At 40.1% G+C, this 17,524-nt stretch overlaps 1 protein-coding gene across 2 annotated transcripts in view; it reads right to left on the minus strand.

Annotated features, from left to right (window-relative positions):
* IRS2 (insulin receptor substrate 2) overlaps window positions 1-17,524 on the minus strand; it is a 74,321-nt gene that overhangs the window by 37,315 nt on the left and 19,482 nt on the right. The window contains exon 2 of one of the 2 annotated variants that reach the window (XM_065058441.1): window positions 4,529-6,974. The exons of the other annotated variant lie outside the window; for it this stretch is intronic. Coding sequence (XP_064914513.1) covers window positions 6,970-6,974 — 5 coding nt within the window. The 3' untranslated portion in view covers window positions 4,529-6,969. Of the gene's footprint in view, window positions 1-4,528; window positions 6,975-17,524 lie in introns of those variants that run through there. 2 annotated transcript variants of the gene reach the window in all.

Consider the following 17,524-nt stretch of genomic DNA (forward strand, 5'->3'; position numbering starts at 1 on the left):
CACAGAATCACAGAATGGTTGTGGTTGGAAGGGACCTCTGGAGATCATCTAGTCCAACCCGCCTGCTAAAGCAGGTTCACCTAGAGCAGATCACACAGGACACAGGACCTGTGTCCAGGTGGGTTCTGAATGTCTGCAGAGGAGACTTCACAACCTCTCTGGGCAGCCTGTTCCAGTGTTCTAGCACCCTCAAAGTCAAAAAGTCTCTGAACCTCCTATGTTTTAGTCTGTGCCTGTTGTCCCTCATCCTGTAACTGGGCATCACTGAAAAGAGTCTGATCTCATCCTCTTGACACCTACCCTGATGATGTTTAAAAGTGTTAGGATCCCCTCTCAGCCTCCTCCAGGCTGAAGAGAGCCAGCTCTCTCAGCCTTTCCTCATAGGAAAGATGCTCCAGTCCCCTAACAATCTTTGTAGCTCTCCACTCGAGTCTCTGCATTTGTTCCTTGTCCTTCTTAAACTGGGGAGGCCAGAACTGGACGCAATATTCCAGATGCAGCCTCACCAGGGCAGAGAGGGAATATAACCTGCCTTGACCTGCTGATCACACTCTTCCTAATGCACCCCAGGATACTCTTGGCCTTCTTGGCCACAAGGGCACATTGTTGACTCATGGTCAACCTGCTGTCCACCAGAACCCTCAGGTCCTTCTCTGCAAAGCTGCTTTCCAGTAGGTCCACCCAAACCTGTACTGGTACACGGGGTTATTCCTCCCCAGGTGCAGGACCCTACACTTGCCTTTATTGAATTTAATTCACAGTGTTGCTTTGTGTTGTTTTTTTTTTTTTTTAATTATTATTATTCATGTTGAATGACGAGTTTCATCTGCATTTGGATAAAAGCACTCTTGAGCAAATGATCTGAGTTTTAACTGAAAGCGACTAGCCTCACCAGTTCCTCTGTCTTGAACATCTGCTTCTGAATCAGGTCGATTACAAGTAAATGGCCAATGTTACAGAAATTGTATTTTTTTTTTCCCAGTAGCAACTGTTCTGTCAAATAGGGTTGTAATGTGTTGTAGCATCACAAACTTAGACCACACCTCGGAGGTATCACAGGGGATACCAGAGAGACCTTTCCACACTCATTTACTATAGAAATTTGTCCCAAAATCCATTATACTTAGGTGAAAGGAAATTTTTAAAAATAATTAGGAGCATTAGGACATGAGTTAGTATTAACTCTCTGTTTCAAGGTCAGACTTTTTCCCAGAAAAATATTCTAGTTGGTGATGTTGTGAATTATCCCTTTATACTCAAGTTCCACCATTTGATCTCGTATTTTGTATTAAAGTAAGACTTCAGTTCACTTTCTTTGGGAAAACTGAAGTTGTATTATAAGATCTAAGTCTGGACCCTCTTGCTTGGGCAAAGTTTCCAAGTCAGAGTTTGTCTGAGATAGAATGGTAGGCTTGGATGATCACCTCTGCAATACAGCTTACTCAGGCTAGTGAATGAATGGGGGAGGAATAACTGCATTGTTGGATACACCCACATTTTCAGACAGAATCTTTACTTAATGAGAAGAAAAACTATTTTTAGGAACAGTAGCAGAAGTTTCAAAAGTTGAAAGAGAGTAATATATTAATGTTTAATTCCTGTCAAATACAGGAGTTCATTTTGACTGGTCCATCTGCAGAAAGCGTGTTTCTAAGTGAGAAAATCCTGTTCCTTTATCTAGAGCCCTCATATTTGCAGTAATGGATGTTTCAAGGTGTGTCTAATTCCATTCTCTGCCTCCTCCGTTTACAATATGTGAACAGAGCCTGATGTTTATATCCTCTTCCTTGTGTAAGACCTAGTGTTTTGGCAGTAGTATTTTGACAGCAGTGTTCCCCACCTTCTAGACACACATTCTACATGCAGTTTAGTAGTTACTAAAGCATTTTTGTGATTGTATTTATTACTCACTTTAAGCAGAGGGGAAAAGAGAAGACAAAAAGACGCCCTGTAAAGAAATACTGAGGATCAAGCAGACTTTTCAAAAACATTTGGCAGCCACACGTTTAACACATTATACGATGTTGCCTAATAATATGAAAAATCATGAGGCCATGTCTTATACGGAGCAATGTTACGTACCATATCCATCCCACAGGCCATAGTTACCCCATCCCTACTTCAAATATTGTAAAACATAAGTTAAGTCTGATTTATAGATTTGACACATCAAAATAATAACTAATTTGATTTGGTTTGGTTTTTTAAAGGGATCTGTAGTTTCAAAAGTGTATGGTGACATTTTCTGTCCCTATTATCTCGGTAGGCCATTGAGATGCTTCAGAAGTCCTGTTTTTAGAAGTCAGATTGCCCCTGAATGTCCCTAATTGTACCCTTAAATTAGAAATACCTATAATCAACTAGAAGTTACATACTTAGGGCTCCTAAAAAGCAAATAACCCATTCATTAAACACAACCTCTGTTTGCAGACCCTTTCAGAGACTTGGTGCAAGTTAGATGAGTCTTGAAGTGTATCTGGATGTCTCTGCAACAGCTGGCTGAAGTTCCTCAATGTGGAAGAGCTCTCTGGGAACAACTGAAGCAGTAGTAATATACTGAAGGATTTGGTAAGTGATTTGCCTCCCACAGAGCATGAAGTCTCGTATCTCTAGCCAAATCTGTTCCCTTTGCACTATTAAAAAATGGCTCTCCCAAGAGCAGACTTCAAGTTGCATTTTCTCACTCAGAATTCTCACAAGTGGGATGAGAATTAGCATGGCAAATACTCTTTCTTCTCATCCTTTTTGAGAAGGCCAGTTGAACAGTAGGAATAGGTGTTGAAGGCAGCAACTTGCTTGTCTTCCGTTCATTATTTTAAAACTATTGAAGATAACGCCTTTATAGTGGTCTCCAGAGACACCCTGAACTAGAGACTTTGGGAATGCTTCTAAGCTCCAGGCAGATATATATGCTCAAGGTAACCTCATTCCATGCTGAGGTGACACCTGGACATTTATCAACCCTTCTCTGAACCCTGTACCACAAAAAGTAAACCAAAGTTCCTGAGGAAGAAGCCATGGACTGACCTGACATCCTTGAGAAGGATAGTCACTGGATGAGCACTTAGGAGCAACACTCTAAGGTCAGTGCAAATGTTCCTGTTTGGAACCAGACAACATCCCACCCAACTGTGTGTGGGTGGGCTGAGTATCCAAAAGTTTTCTTTATGCTCTGATTAACAGAAACTGAACCCACCAGAGAATCTGGCACCAGACTTGCAGATGTCTTATCAAACACACTCTTCTTCCATGGTATCACAGGGTACCACTCACACACCCTGTTGCCAGGAGAAAGGAAGATGCTTTTGTATACTTTTAAGTATTTCTCCAGAGTGATTTCAAAGACTAAAGCAATGTTCTTTCTCTCCAAGGATATAGGCACTGTACGATCTGCCATGTTCCATTTTGTCTCTCCTAGCTAAGCCTGCAGCTAAGACAGTCAGGACAGATGAGAGAAGGAACTGCATGTTCTCTCTTAGGCAGCATATACATTATCTGTGATTTATGTCTGCACTCTGTGGCTTATCCAGACACTCCAGCAGCAACAGGACAATCCTACTGTAGCAACAGACAGGATTGTTTTCCATTCAGGCCACTTTCAGAGAAGAACCTGAGCTTGTCACAATGAACCAGGTTTTGTCCTTTTAAGATAAAGTTGTATGAGTATGGTACTTCAACCACTCCCAGAACGGTAACCATGAAAGTACCAGTCCATTTTTAGTGGCAGATGTGGCCAGAAGAATTTAACATACTTGTCCCAAGACAGGATTTAATTCCAAACGACTTTAAATGTGGCACACAGAACCCATGTCTCCACCTGCGTGAGCAGGCTTTGCATGTGATCAAAGACATGTCACTCAGACACTGCTCAGCTTAAGCAATGGAGATCTCAGCCAAACCCTGCTGTGAAAGAGACATCAAACTCTTCATGGACCTCCTGTTGTCAGCCCCTGCCCCTCATCAACACAATCACTGTCATGAGTCAGTGACCTGGGTGCAAAGAACATCGAAAAAAGGGTAGTTTACACAAATATAAGGGACATTCCTACTGACCAGGAGCTGATCAGGCTATGGTGACCCCATGGTGTCTGTGACAGCACCGTGCAGTCCCTGCACACAAGCCAGCAGATGAAGATACCCACAGAGAGCATTAGGTTCCCATTCACCTTGTGAACTTTGCATCATGGAGAGGGCAAGTCTGTTCCCACTAAACAGGCTGTCAGGACTCCCATAGCCTTCCACTCACTCTTAAAACTGGAATTAAAAATTAAGACCAAATTCTGCTCCTGTTTATTTCCTCAAGTATACAAACATTATAACACTGATCTTTTTATTCTTAAACAAGATCTAAAACTATTTAGTTATCTTCCAGAGTGTTACACAAGTTAAAAGGAAAGCAGGTAAGCATGTGCAGTGAAGTAAGATTTATTCAGAGAAATGTGTTTCCATTTAAGAGAGAGAATAAACTGATTTTATGTAAATAACCAAACAAAACACTCCACCCCAGAGAAAAAAGGCACGCAAATACTTTACTCCTTTCATAAATAATGTATTTTATTGCATATGGCTATTAAGGAGAGCATCCATGATCAATACAGACTAAATACAATACACTACTCTAGTTCCGTTTATTCTGGTCTCCAGCAGCATCACATTTATCCTTATATACAGCGTGTACATTGGAAGACACAGCAAGATAAGTTAAGTCTCTTGTCATATCACAATAGCAAGAAATATATTTAACATCTTGATATCCAGAAACAATACGTACCCAAAAAGAAAACACTGCTTAATAACTGTTAAGGTTATATAGCAAAAAATATTTTAAATTTAAGGTAAGTCAGGCAAAATGTACAAAGACCCAATATACATTGTGAAATTTTAGCAAACATAACATTTATACATTTTGGTTCCATTCTGTAAACTAAATCAAGAATGTAAGTATTGCATATGCCTTTGTGAAATATACAGGATAGAGAAGAATTTACTATATTGTCAAGTTTTTGTTTTGAAGTTGCTGTATGCATTTTAGCCGTTTGTTTTAGTGGCATGATTTCTTGATTGGTATAGAGGGCTACTTCAGAATAGAAGCTTAAAACATTGAATTCAGCAGGTACCACACTCAGTGCTATGAGGGGGTTCAGACAGAAAATGTCAAAGGCTGTTTTTTTGTTTGTTTTTTTCCTAGTTCCAGACTTGAACAAGCAGCATTTTAGAATGTCCTAGAACCATCTATAGTATTATTATTTAAAAAAATCCAAACAACACTAAACTAAACCAGACAGATTAGATATTTAAATTGATTTTAAATCCAATATTGTATTAGCCTATGCATTGCTGTGATTTAAGACCCCAAAAATCACACTGAAAAATGAAGTGTTTCATGGGGTAGGGAAGGAATTAGTTTACATTCATCTTTGTCTTGTAATACAATCCTCAGTTCTAAAAATTCAGCACGTAAGCAGGAAGACCACATTGCCATTCATTATATTTTTAAGACATTGACTCTCGTCTTCCTCAGGAAAAAAATATCCCAAAAGATAACGCATTGTTGTAATTATAGTGAAGTACAGGTTCCACCTAGCACAATGATAAAAGAAAAGAAAGAAGTCTCACATAACTCAAATAACTTAGTAATACTTACATGTCTATCAAAGCAGGCACTGGGGTGGTACCCTTTATATGTATATGAACCTTTTGATAAGTTTATCAAAGGAGAAACAAGGTGGCATGACATTCTGCTAGTCTATGTGACACTTCTGACAGTGGCCACCACACCACTCGGATTTTCAGGTTACTGGAAATGTGATGCACAGGTTGCCTTGAGAAGAACTCAGGATAAGTGACTGCAATGGTGGTTCTTCCCTGTAATAATGCCCCCAGCTGCAACGGTGCTTCCCTGGTAGAAGGCAAATATCAGGACTTTCTAAACAGCGAGATAATACTGTGTTAATATTAGCGCTTGAATCTGCCCAACACCCATTATCATCCCTGCATTCCTAGCATGCCTATGTGGATTTTTGGTTACAAGAAACGCAGCTAAGAACAGGGTTAGCTGACAAAAGTGAGCTTGTAAATACGAGAAAAGGCTTTTGCAATCTGAAGTACCTACATAAACACCTACATAGAGAGGATTAAACAAGTGTATCAAAGGTACAGAGAGATACCCCCAATAGAGTTTGATGTTTTTAACTTACTATGCTTCAGTTACACTTTTTTAATATGTGTTTTTTTTAAACTACTCTGAATCCGCCGTCCAAGTCCGATCCACAGAGTTTCATCCTGTTTTATACTTTTCAGTGCCCTGGTTTGGCTTTGTCTGAGAAGTAAACCCCTGCGGCTAGTGATTGACAACCCAGCAGCAGCAGCTGTACGCATTGCGAGTTCAGTAAGGCTGACGACCGTTCTCGAGAGACACCCAGCATCGAGATCAAGGAGGTCCTGTCGTACACCAACACCGCAAATCCGGCTTTACTTTGAACTGAGGTAGTACTGTGGTAGGCTTGAAATTATGCCAGTAAATACCAGATCCTACTGCTTCAGCAGGTGTTACAGAATCCTCTAATATGCCGAAGAATAAATACAGTCCATCTTTGCAGAAAAACAAAAGGAAGTGAAGGCATCGGCCATTAGTTAAAGAGGCTGGCAAAAAAGTTCCTACGATCCAAAGAGTATCTCCAAGTTCTGTCAAAACAGCAGCAAAATGATACCGTAGATGCCATGGACAGGTAATGAGTTAGGCAGGTTGCTTTCCCTTCCTCCCAGATCTGTTGCACAGCTTAGTCCACAACAGTTTGAAAATTAAGTAACTGTCTGGACCAACAAGAACAACAACAAAAAGTAAACCTTAAGCAGCTTCAGTTACCAAAAAAAAAATCCCAACAAAACAAAACAAAAAGGTATATGCCGAGCAGCTTTGTTGAATGTTGTACTCTGTTGTTTGAGGTCATGGTGAGAAAACTAACTCCTTCACTCTGAAAATAAAAATGAAACAAAGTCAGTAAAAGCTGCAACAAAAATCGTATCGATGATTTAAACACAAAAATTACCATTTAGTGATTATTCAGTACAGGTTTTCATGGCAAAGTAAGTACTAACTGCTTTTATATTTGTATACATCATGAGGTATTGCAGAAGCAATGAAGGAAGTACTCCCCAATCCAATACCACCTCTTTTTTGTAGAACTTTCCAGATGTGGCTCTTCAAACCAGCAAACCACGGGACACAGAAGTGGTTAGAAAACCCAACACAAAATCCCCCAGTTCGAGCTGTGACCATTGTTGCATCAGTGGAAAGGAAAAGAAGTTGCAAAAAGCAGGTACAAACTCAATTGTTTTTCAGTTGTCTGGGCGTTATCAAAAGCTGTCCATTATCAGATATCAAAAACCAGGTTTTTGAGACTATATTGTCTTGAGGGAAAGAGTCTTCTAAAAACAGAAGAGAAGTACCTAAAGAACCTTCCTCTAACTTAGTTATCTGAATTACCAAACAACTATTATTCCAGAAGTGCAAAAGTGGGTAGATAGGCAAATAGAGGGAATGTTCTCCAGATAACTGACTACAAAGCTGCCTTAAAAAGTCAAGGTGAATTATATAGTAAAATCAAAACCGTTACAAAGTGACCCATCTTACTTTAAAGAACACAGCTGACTCCTTTCATGTTTTTTCACTGTAAAGAATAAACACATAGTACACGCCACTACCATAAAGGGACCTTATTATACTGATTCACAACATTAAGATGGTTTGGTAACGCAGTCATTAAAAATCAGAATTTCCTTAGTATGTTGCTTACTGTGTAGATTTTTCCTGTTTGATATAATATTTGGAAAGCAGCAATGCACAAACACCAGTGATTAAAACACCAAGAGATTAAATTTTGCATGACAAAACATTGACACCTGATTTCAAAAGGTGCCAACTAAGTGGTCCATCCAAATACAACGTCAGGCTGCAACACTACTTTCACACTAAGTGCTATTAATAGCATCTAGTTAATTTAATAGTTTATAATGTGTTTTTTTGGTTGTATGTAGCTGTCTCCAAGCTTACAAGTTCAATGAAAATTTTAGTTTGACGATGAATTATCCTAAAAATTGAAGTTATTTGGAAGACTTTGGTAACTAACATTATAACTTAGAAAAGTCTGTAAAGGACATAACCAATGAATTTTGTCTGTACAGATACAGGAAGTATTCCTGTATAGCTTTAAATTCTTTGGGACCATAAAACCAAAATAAATTTTATATGAAACCTGGATGTCAAAGTAAGCATAGTGCTCATCTGTGCATGTTTGAGTCCACATAAGCCTCTGATAAACCTAAAGAAAGCCTTTTCCTTCAAGTTTACACAAAATCAAAGGCTGACATATCTTGACATAGATGCAAGAACTGCTAAAGTGCTGTTGAATCTCTCAGACCTAAGGTTTACTTAAGGAATTAGTTCTGCTGCAATCACTGGAGAAGCTATATGATCAGATCATTAGGATTTCATTTCATCACACAGCTTGAGATGAACTAATGGCTTTCCAAGACCAAAAGGAGAGTACCTCATTGCCCCCACCAATGGACATTTATTTGCTGACACCTTTTTTATCAGATACTAAGTCAACTCTACCCATTCAAACTTGGGAACAAGAGCTTTTGTCGTTTGGGTGCGGGGTGTGTGTGTTCGTGTGTGTGTTTCAAATTAAGAACTTGCAGTGGGTTACAATGCAATGAAGGGAGCCCCACAACTGCCAGCGGGACAAAAGGGCAATAATCGCTCAGGTGCATATAGGAGGAAAAAGGAGCTGAGGGAGCAGTAGAAAAGCTGAGATGGAAGGAGGATGACATGGAAAGCATGGAGGGACAGCAAGATTCCTCCTTTTTGCCAGCAAGAAGCTATAAATTCAGCTGGCACAGATGATGAAGATCCCATAACATGACAGTGTGTCCTAAGAGGTTCTTGTAAACTTCAGATCTGGAGTTCGGAATCAAAAGAAAACAACTGCACTAGCAGTCATCACCGTCCAGCATGGCTGCATGGGAGAGCACATGGCAGGATGGATGGTTCTCAGAAGGGAGCTGAGATCCCTCGTTTGAGCAAGAGCCACCCAAAAAAACACTTTGTTCAATGAAGCAGGATAAATACATCATGTAGGCAAAGAAGTGAGTATTTAAAGACAGAGGCTGACTCTCTGCTTTTGCTTTCCTCTTCCAAATGGAAACCAACCCAACAACTAAATGTAGGTTCCTGAAAGAAGCCACGTGATAGTGAAGGCCAAATAAAGTGTTTTTTTTTTTTTAAAAAAAAAGTGTTCAGATAGGGAAATCACAGGAAGAGATTATTTGTATGCACAAAGGACACAAACAAGTACGGTTCCAGACGTGTGTCAGCCTTGGGCGGTCATCGGGAAGGGTTATTAGCAACCGAGTAAACCTGCTGTTGCTCTTACAGCACAACAAGCACTTGCCAGACAAAATTAAACTGGAGCATATGAAGTGGACGATGCTTCAACACGCTTCCAAATGTGGTTCAGACGGTTTTGTAGGTGTATGATGAGACTGTGGGTGCAGGACTAAGAGCTTATGACACAACAAACATGTCATCCAATGAGTCTACAATGCTGACTTGTAAGTCAAAATCTAACCCAAACATAGTCTTCAATAATTAAACAATTTCCTTTGACTTCAATAAGCTTTGAATCAGGTTTCAAATAAGCTTTGAATAGAGAAAGGAAGAATAACTACAGCTACCACTTGATCTACATAATAGCAATTGTCAGCTTCAGAAGAAACATACTTGCAAGAAAGTAAGTTGCAAGTTCCATGCTAAAGTATAAACAAAACAAAACCAAAAACGAACAAATAAACAAACAAACAACAACAACAGCAACAAAACAACAACAACCAACCAAATATCAATATCACTGTTAATTTTTACTTCAATGATTACTTATTTCAAGTCTCAGGTCAACATTGTGCTTACAGAACAAGTCACACCAATATACACTGTCTTCGTCCAGGAACTAAATAAAATTCCTACAGGACATGAGTACGTTCTTTGATAACTTCATTCCCCATGGGCACGCACAAAGCAAAGTATGAAGTGCAGCATTGTGTCAATACTGAAGTTTCATCGTGGTTTTGGGCTTTATTAAGAAAAGCATCCCTGATCACTCCCGAGTTTCTGAAACTACTTAAGCCACTCGATTCCACCACTGCTTCTTGGGGAACGAATCAGATAATAAACACACATATTGCTAGGAAACTACCAAATACTCAAAGACTTGTTAAACATACTGTGAAGAGAATACAATGGTTAGCCAACTAAAGGAGATCTAGTTTGCTTATTAATTTTCAAAGGCAGCAAGCAATGAATGAAAATTTTCTTAATTCCTAAAAACAATTCTCATCTGCTAACAAGCACACAGACAGGAACAGCTACACATGTGGCTCATGGCAAAACACATTGCTGGTGATTCAGAAACAGTAAATTTATTCCACTGGCAGCGCGATCACCAGAGCGGATCAGGCGTCAGACACAGAACCCCCAGCTCCGCCATGGGCTCCTGCCCCGACTCCAGCCAGATCATTCAGTGGCTTTGTCCCTTTGTTTCCCCTCCCCACATTGCCTGCCAAATCGATTAAGCCCCTGAGCACTGCTAACTAACCTCTCCTGGAAAAGCAGTCCTATTGATACAGCCAAATCTGGAGGTTACAGAATTGCAGAATCACAGAATGTCAGGGTTTGGAAGGGACCTCAAAAGATCATCTAGTCCAATCCCCCTGTTGGAGCAGGAATACCCAGATGAGGTTACACAGGAATGCGTCCAGGCAGGTTTTGAATGTCTCCAGAGAAGGAGACTCCACAACTTCCCTGGGAAGCCTGTTCCAGCGCTCTGTTACCCTCACTGAGAAGAAGTTTCTTCCCAAATTTAAATGGAACCTCCCGTGTTCCAGTTTGTATCCATTGACCCTTGTCTTATCAATGGTTGTCACCGAGAAGAGCCTGGCTCCATCCTCGTGAAACTCAACCTTTACATATTTATAAACATTAATGAAGTCAACGCTCAGTCTCCTCCAAGCTAAAGAGACTCAGCTTCCTCAGCCTTTCCTCATAAAGGATCACGTCCACTTGTGGGCATTGGGCCATTAGACAGCACAGCCCAAGGAACCGAATCCTACCTGTGGGGAGATCCCACCCAGGAGGAGATGTGTGGCCTTGGGCGAGGCAACTTGCCAGCCAGAAAAAGCAAGCGTTCCCCCTGCCCCACAGGCTGCACCATCCTCCTAACCCCACCGTGCCTCACAGGCACCTGCACAGGTGGCAGCCCTGCACCCCAGTAGCACCCTCCCTGCACCCAGAGCTGTCAGCATCAGCAAACAAGCGGAGCAGGGATGCAGGTGGCAGGGCTCAGGGTGCAGTGGGACCACACGGGTCCTGATGGTGACAAACCCGTGGTGACCTGGCACTGACAGCAACAGGAGATGGTCTGAACCGCAGCCTCCAAGTGTTTCTTTGTGTGAGGGATTGTAGGATGCACACATGCACTGTAAGGTCACAAATTTGGCTAAGCATGCCAACGCGAATGCAGCCTGCTGCTCCCTGTGTTGCTACCTGTGAGATGCACAGTAGGAGTCAAATCCTGACCTGGTTCCAACTCTCATTAAGCAATTTAATGAATACGATATGTAACATTAAGTACATAGGCAACCCTGCTAAAGATAACAGAACAACTCATGAGTTGAGCTATGCCTCTCCACAAGCAATTCCAGAGAATCTGAGTTCTGCTCAGCAGGAATGTTCACACCAAATAAAGCTGAGCTTGGCCATTGTCACAGGAAAAGGTTTCGATCAGAGCTGAAACATTCGCTCACCAACACTTCGCAGGAAAAGATAAAGCAGTATGCTCCAGTAGTTTACAAAGCCCATGAATAGTATCCATTCAAAATAAAACGCTTCCGTGTTTGATGAGAAAAACAAGTTAAACCATGAAACTAAAAAGCCATGTTATTATTTTTTTTTAATAAATAATGGTTGATTAGAATTAGAGACATGCTGCCCCAAGTAACTATGCTCTTTTGGTATGTTAGTCCACTAAGAAACAGCATGCACTGTTATTTAGGTACTTCTCTTTTGTTTCATGACTTTTAGAAGAGTGAGTATCAGGTCAACATAGATTCTTCATGACTGATAAAAACAAACCAACAAAAAAATTACTGAACTTCTTTTAGGGAGTAAAGTAGAAGTTTTGCAGCCACAGTTATCTATATTAAAATGAACTTTGTAGTACTTTTCCTCTTGGGTCAAATAGCTAAGAAATCATAACACCTTCAATCGCATTAAGATAACCATAGAGAAAGATACTATCTTCTAAAGTGAGAACAAAGCACTAGATTATCTGGAAAAAAAGATGCTGCATATCAGCACCTGAAAGTATATTTTTTCGTTGTCCTAGCACACACGAGAGGCTAAAATGTTTACATGATGGCATGAACAAGTCTCTACAATTCATAATGAGTGTCAACTTTTATCCAAAGATACTAAAATCAAATTAATTTGTATTCGATACCATGTATTTACACGACTAACACTTATTTTACATGCAATCTTACACTAGTTTCAGCAGCCAAGTCTATGGTAGAAGTAATAGATGAAGATGAGAGCTACGCTTAGCTGATTTCAGAATCTGACATAATTTGTGTTTCATATCATTTTGTCAAGGTTCTTATACATTTTGTAGTATGAATAACTAAACATTAAAATGTAATTATGTGGAAAATAAAGGATTCAACTTACAAATGTCATTATAATGAATTTATAGCTAAAGTGCTGGTCCAGAAATACAATTCCCATATCAATTATAATAAAAATAGGCACTTCAAATTTAAAATTAAGAAACTAGACATGCTCATTTTTCCAGGATTAATTTAATACAGTTGCCATTATACCTCTTAATTTCAGAGCTACAGCCACTGTGTACTATTAAACAAGTTTGTATAGATGTGATTTAATCCCATTATTAGGGATAAAACAAATTAGACAAAAACCTCAACATACTACTGTCTGAAATTCGTTCAGTTATCCTCTCCCTTGCAAGTTGCATATACAACTGTTCAAAAACATTCCATGAAAACAAACAAAACAATATGCTTTCTCTAGGCAAACAAAATGCTGGGGCTAGGGGGGGAAGTTCGGTCCTGTTGGCCTTCCACTGGGAGTTTGTAAGAGGGGCAGAAACACACATAGAAAAGCAGATGTAGAATCATAGAACAGTTTGGGTTGGAAGAGATCTTCCAAGGTCATCTAGTCCACCCCCCTGCAATGAGCAGGGACATCTGCAACTAGATCAGGTTGCTCAGAGCCCCGTCCAGCCTGGCCTGGAATGTCTCCAGGGATGGGGCATCTACCACCTCTCTGGGCAACCTGGGCCAGTGTTTCACCACCCTCATTATAAAAATTGTCTTCCTTATGTCCAGCCTGAATCTCGCCTCCTTTAGTTTAAAACTACTACCTCTTGTGGAAACTGTGTGGAAAATTTTCCACTGAAAGATCAGTTTGTGGCCGTCAGATAAAGAGCCACTCAACAGTTCACAGGTACAGGATTTAACCATAGTGGAACATTATTGTCTGATGACTATTACCATGCAACTGTAATTGCCTCCCGCCTTACAACCATCACACCATTCCTTTACCAGAGCAGATTCAAAACTCAACACTGCAAACGTGGCCTCAGTTAGGCTGATGGCTTGATTTTTACAGCTCCTTCCATCACACCAAGGAGATAATGCAGCTCTTCCCAGGAACAGACTGACAGCAATGAGCAAACTCCAGCAACACCACTCTGGATATAAAGGGAGGCTGGAAGTTTCTTAAGAGAATTTTTGCAAAACAACATGCTTGCCTTTACAAGTGATGAAGGGTGAGGAAGAAGGTACTGGTGACTAATACACTAAACTACCTACCAACCCCATCTTCAGAGACACAACAAAAACAACTGAATTAGCGCGTCTGCCCCTACAGCATACACTAGGCAATACTCAGCAAACTTCTGCCATCCCCAATGTGCATCTTCACATCTCTGACCTACTCACCCTATGAGAAACTAGTCATTCTAGCTCCTCATAGTAAAGGAGAAGAAACAGGCACTTCTAAGCAACAGTCCTTCTGCCCTATTTCATGTCAGGCTCAGACGAATATGAGTTATGAAAGATCTTGAAGTGTGTGAGGTATATGACTTGTTATTCATTTCAGGAGCAGAGACCATATCCTTTTACACACCTTTGCAAATGCTGGGAAGTTTGCTCAGCTGGGATGTCAAAGGCATATTTGTGCCTCTTCTAATAAATATCAGTAGTCATCAGCAAGGGCAACAAGGGCTGACAAGAAAAAAGAGCTCTCATAAGGAGAGCTTGATATTCTCACAAACTGCCAAGTGAAATGCCATCTGTGTTAGTGGACCTATATCAGGCAGGTAACAAGGAGGGATATAAAAAAAAGCATAATCAGACTTCTGGTTAGATCTGCAAGTGACTGCCGTTCTAGATACCAGTGGCCAATACTAAAGTCCAATAGCTTCTTCTAAGCCACTGGGTTATCTCCATCAACATGCCTGAACGCACAATGTTAAGAGTACTCTCAAACAGCTTAAAAGCATGCTTTTTCTTTCCCTCACTTGGGAGAAAATACAGTCTTTTCCAGTGATTAAATTGAAGAATTATTCATATTAAAAATTTAAATATTCATGGCAATACGGATAAAGACTCATGAAGGCTGTGGGAAGTCATATTCACTCTCCCTTTCCACTACAGTGGATACCTAAATATTCCATGAAAACAGCTTCAACAAGAAAGAACGAGAGCACTCTACCAAAGAATATATGGCTTAGATGGGCTAGAAATGGGGAGCATGGAAAGAAGACTGAGTTGTTTTCTTTTTTTCAGTCAGAAAGGTACTGTATGCTGGTCAGTTCTGGTTGAGTGCTCTAGCCAGGTAAATATTGTGGACAGGGAAACAGAAACACTTCACCCAGGCACTCTTCGAAAGACTCATCCCTGCCTCCATCACTGCCCAACAGGTTTAGGCACCTAATATCAAAAGAGGTTTCAGATTTACAAAGTCTTTATGAAGACTGGAGCATTCCTCCATCCTAGAGAAAGACATTTATCTTCCAGAGAGCAGCATGTTTTAAAACACAAGGTTCTCCTCATCTTTCACAGTCAACTACCTGCCTGTTTTACAAACTGACTTTCAGACTGCTTACCAAGGAGACTGAAACAACCCTGGTATTTCATACATTAATTCATGCATCTAACTTGGCATCAAACATACTGCACAATCACACACTAAATGTCAGGCTGGCTGCTGCAGCTTTTAGACTTCCAAGTCAGGAGATATGTCCAGAGAGATGCTGCTACTCACAGAAGAGACACATGGGGCGTGAAGGGAGAGAAAGGGAAAGCAAGGAAGGGCTAAGGGGAACAACCTGGCATGCATGCTAGGTCAATCTTTTCCCTACTGCTTTCTGTTGCTGTTACCCCCTCGTTTGCAACTCTGAGCATCTCATGGTAGGTAAGAAAAAGACTTTAAAGGGCAATTTGCAATTTTTGTCAATGTTCTTCTAGAAATCTTTTGTGTTCTCACCACTGTTGCTGTGATTCAGTCAGTAACAGAAGAATGAGGGAAATGAAGCTAGACAAGAAGTTGCAGACTTCACATTGCATGACAAAAATACACCATCCCCACCACCAAAGCCTCCCCAAAACCAATTAGTGAAATGAGCAATACAGCACAAAACAGCTGTACTGACACAGGCTAAATACTGTTCTGGCCCAGCTTTGTCTGTCTGACAGTGGGTCAAATGCAGCTGCTTAAGCAAGACTATAAAAAGCAGAACAAACATACAGAGATACTTGCCCAAATTTTTACCTATCATCTAATGATTTACCCATCAAGGACTTCCTGCAACTTGTTGCCCTTCACAGAAACCTTTAGTATCCTGTAAACAGGAGTTTCACACCTGAACTACAGGGTGCAAGACGAATTATTTCCTTCTACTTCTTCTGAACACCTGCCCAACACCTGTTCTGAATACCTGGCCAAAACTTTCTGCAGGATTCTTGGGAAAAGAAAAACTATGCTCTATGCTACCTGAAAAGGTTTCCCAACACTTTGATGGGAAATCAGTTACACTGTATACATGGACTGCAGTAGAGGCAAGGGACAAAATTCCCTACAAGAGAAAAAGGTACCCACAGATGTCCAGTATTTCTTAACAAAGCTCCCTATTTTGGTCATTTACTTAAAGTCTCCTTTTCAGGACTAAAATAATTTTTTTTAAAAAAAGAGAGAAAGAGGCATTATCTTTTTTCAATATTTGACACAGATAGCTCCTACAATTTATTCTCATTTTAATCAAACCTTTCCCAGTAGGTTTACACAAAGTGGGTTTTTTTTGAGGTTAGTTCTGTCCAAGTTTAAAGAGTTTTCTTCCATGAGACCAGGTTAGGATCCTTTTTTCAGGCTGAAAGAAGAACGAGCTGATGTGTTTTGGGGAACACCGCTTGGGAAAAAAAAAGAAAAAAAGACCAGTTTATTTCTCAATTTTATATCTTCTGAAGATTGTTACTGAGTCATTAAACAGCGACATATTTCAGTCGAGCTATTAATCTTGTTGCATATAGTAGTACACCTGTTCTTTAAAACTATGCCTTGTAGTTCAGAGTTGTTAATACAGTAGCACAAATCAGGTTAAGCCCTTAACCTCTTTCATTTATTAATTCCATTTAAACAATAATTCAAGCTTTTATATACAAAAACTTGGTTTAAAAAAAAAAAAAGTAAAATAATTCCATTAATAAATCCAGGGCCTCCTTATATTGAAGGCTTTTTTTATTCTGTAAGCTTTGGCATTTTTATATTGCTCTTGTTGGAAACCTCTATTAATGGAGCCTATAGTGCCAGGCGTCGTACCTGCACACAAGCACAATATATTTTTCTGCTAACCACAGAAAATTAACTGAATAGAATTGTGATTATGACTTATCAAATGTAATGCTCCTGTTAGCAACACAGAAAAAAAAATAAAACCACTCCAGAAAAGTGCTTGGAAACAACACTGCAGAAATAATTTGGAAGATGAAATTTGTGAGAAAAAGCTATTACAACAAACCCTTGTGAAAAGGTAAATTCCTCATACTACCAGACCATTTCCAAACCTTTCACAATGGCAGTGAGCTAAAACCAAAGCAGAGCATTACCAGCTCATCACATTTCAGGGATGTAGCTCCCAGCTGCCACTCAAGCTGTAACCAGGAGGTTTTCCTCCAAGCAGAATAAGTTGTTGCTCATTGCATCACCCCTGAGCATGTTCCTTCATTTCGTTTGCAACACACCTGGGACTTACTCTGCTTGTGACACCCAAACACCAGGGTCAATATGCTGTCATGGGTGCACTACACAACCAAAAGATGAGAAGGTACCTATTTCTGTGAATAATTTTTTTAAGCCCTAAGAATATTTCTATAGGAAAACTATTAC

This window comes from Columba livia, chromosome 1, assembly GCF_036013475.1.
Source record: "Columba livia isolate bColLiv1 breed racing homer chromosome 1, bColLiv1.pat.W.v2, whole genome shotgun sequence".
Classification (NCBI taxonomy): Eukaryota; Metazoa; Chordata; class Aves; order Columbiformes; family Columbidae; genus Columba; species Columba livia.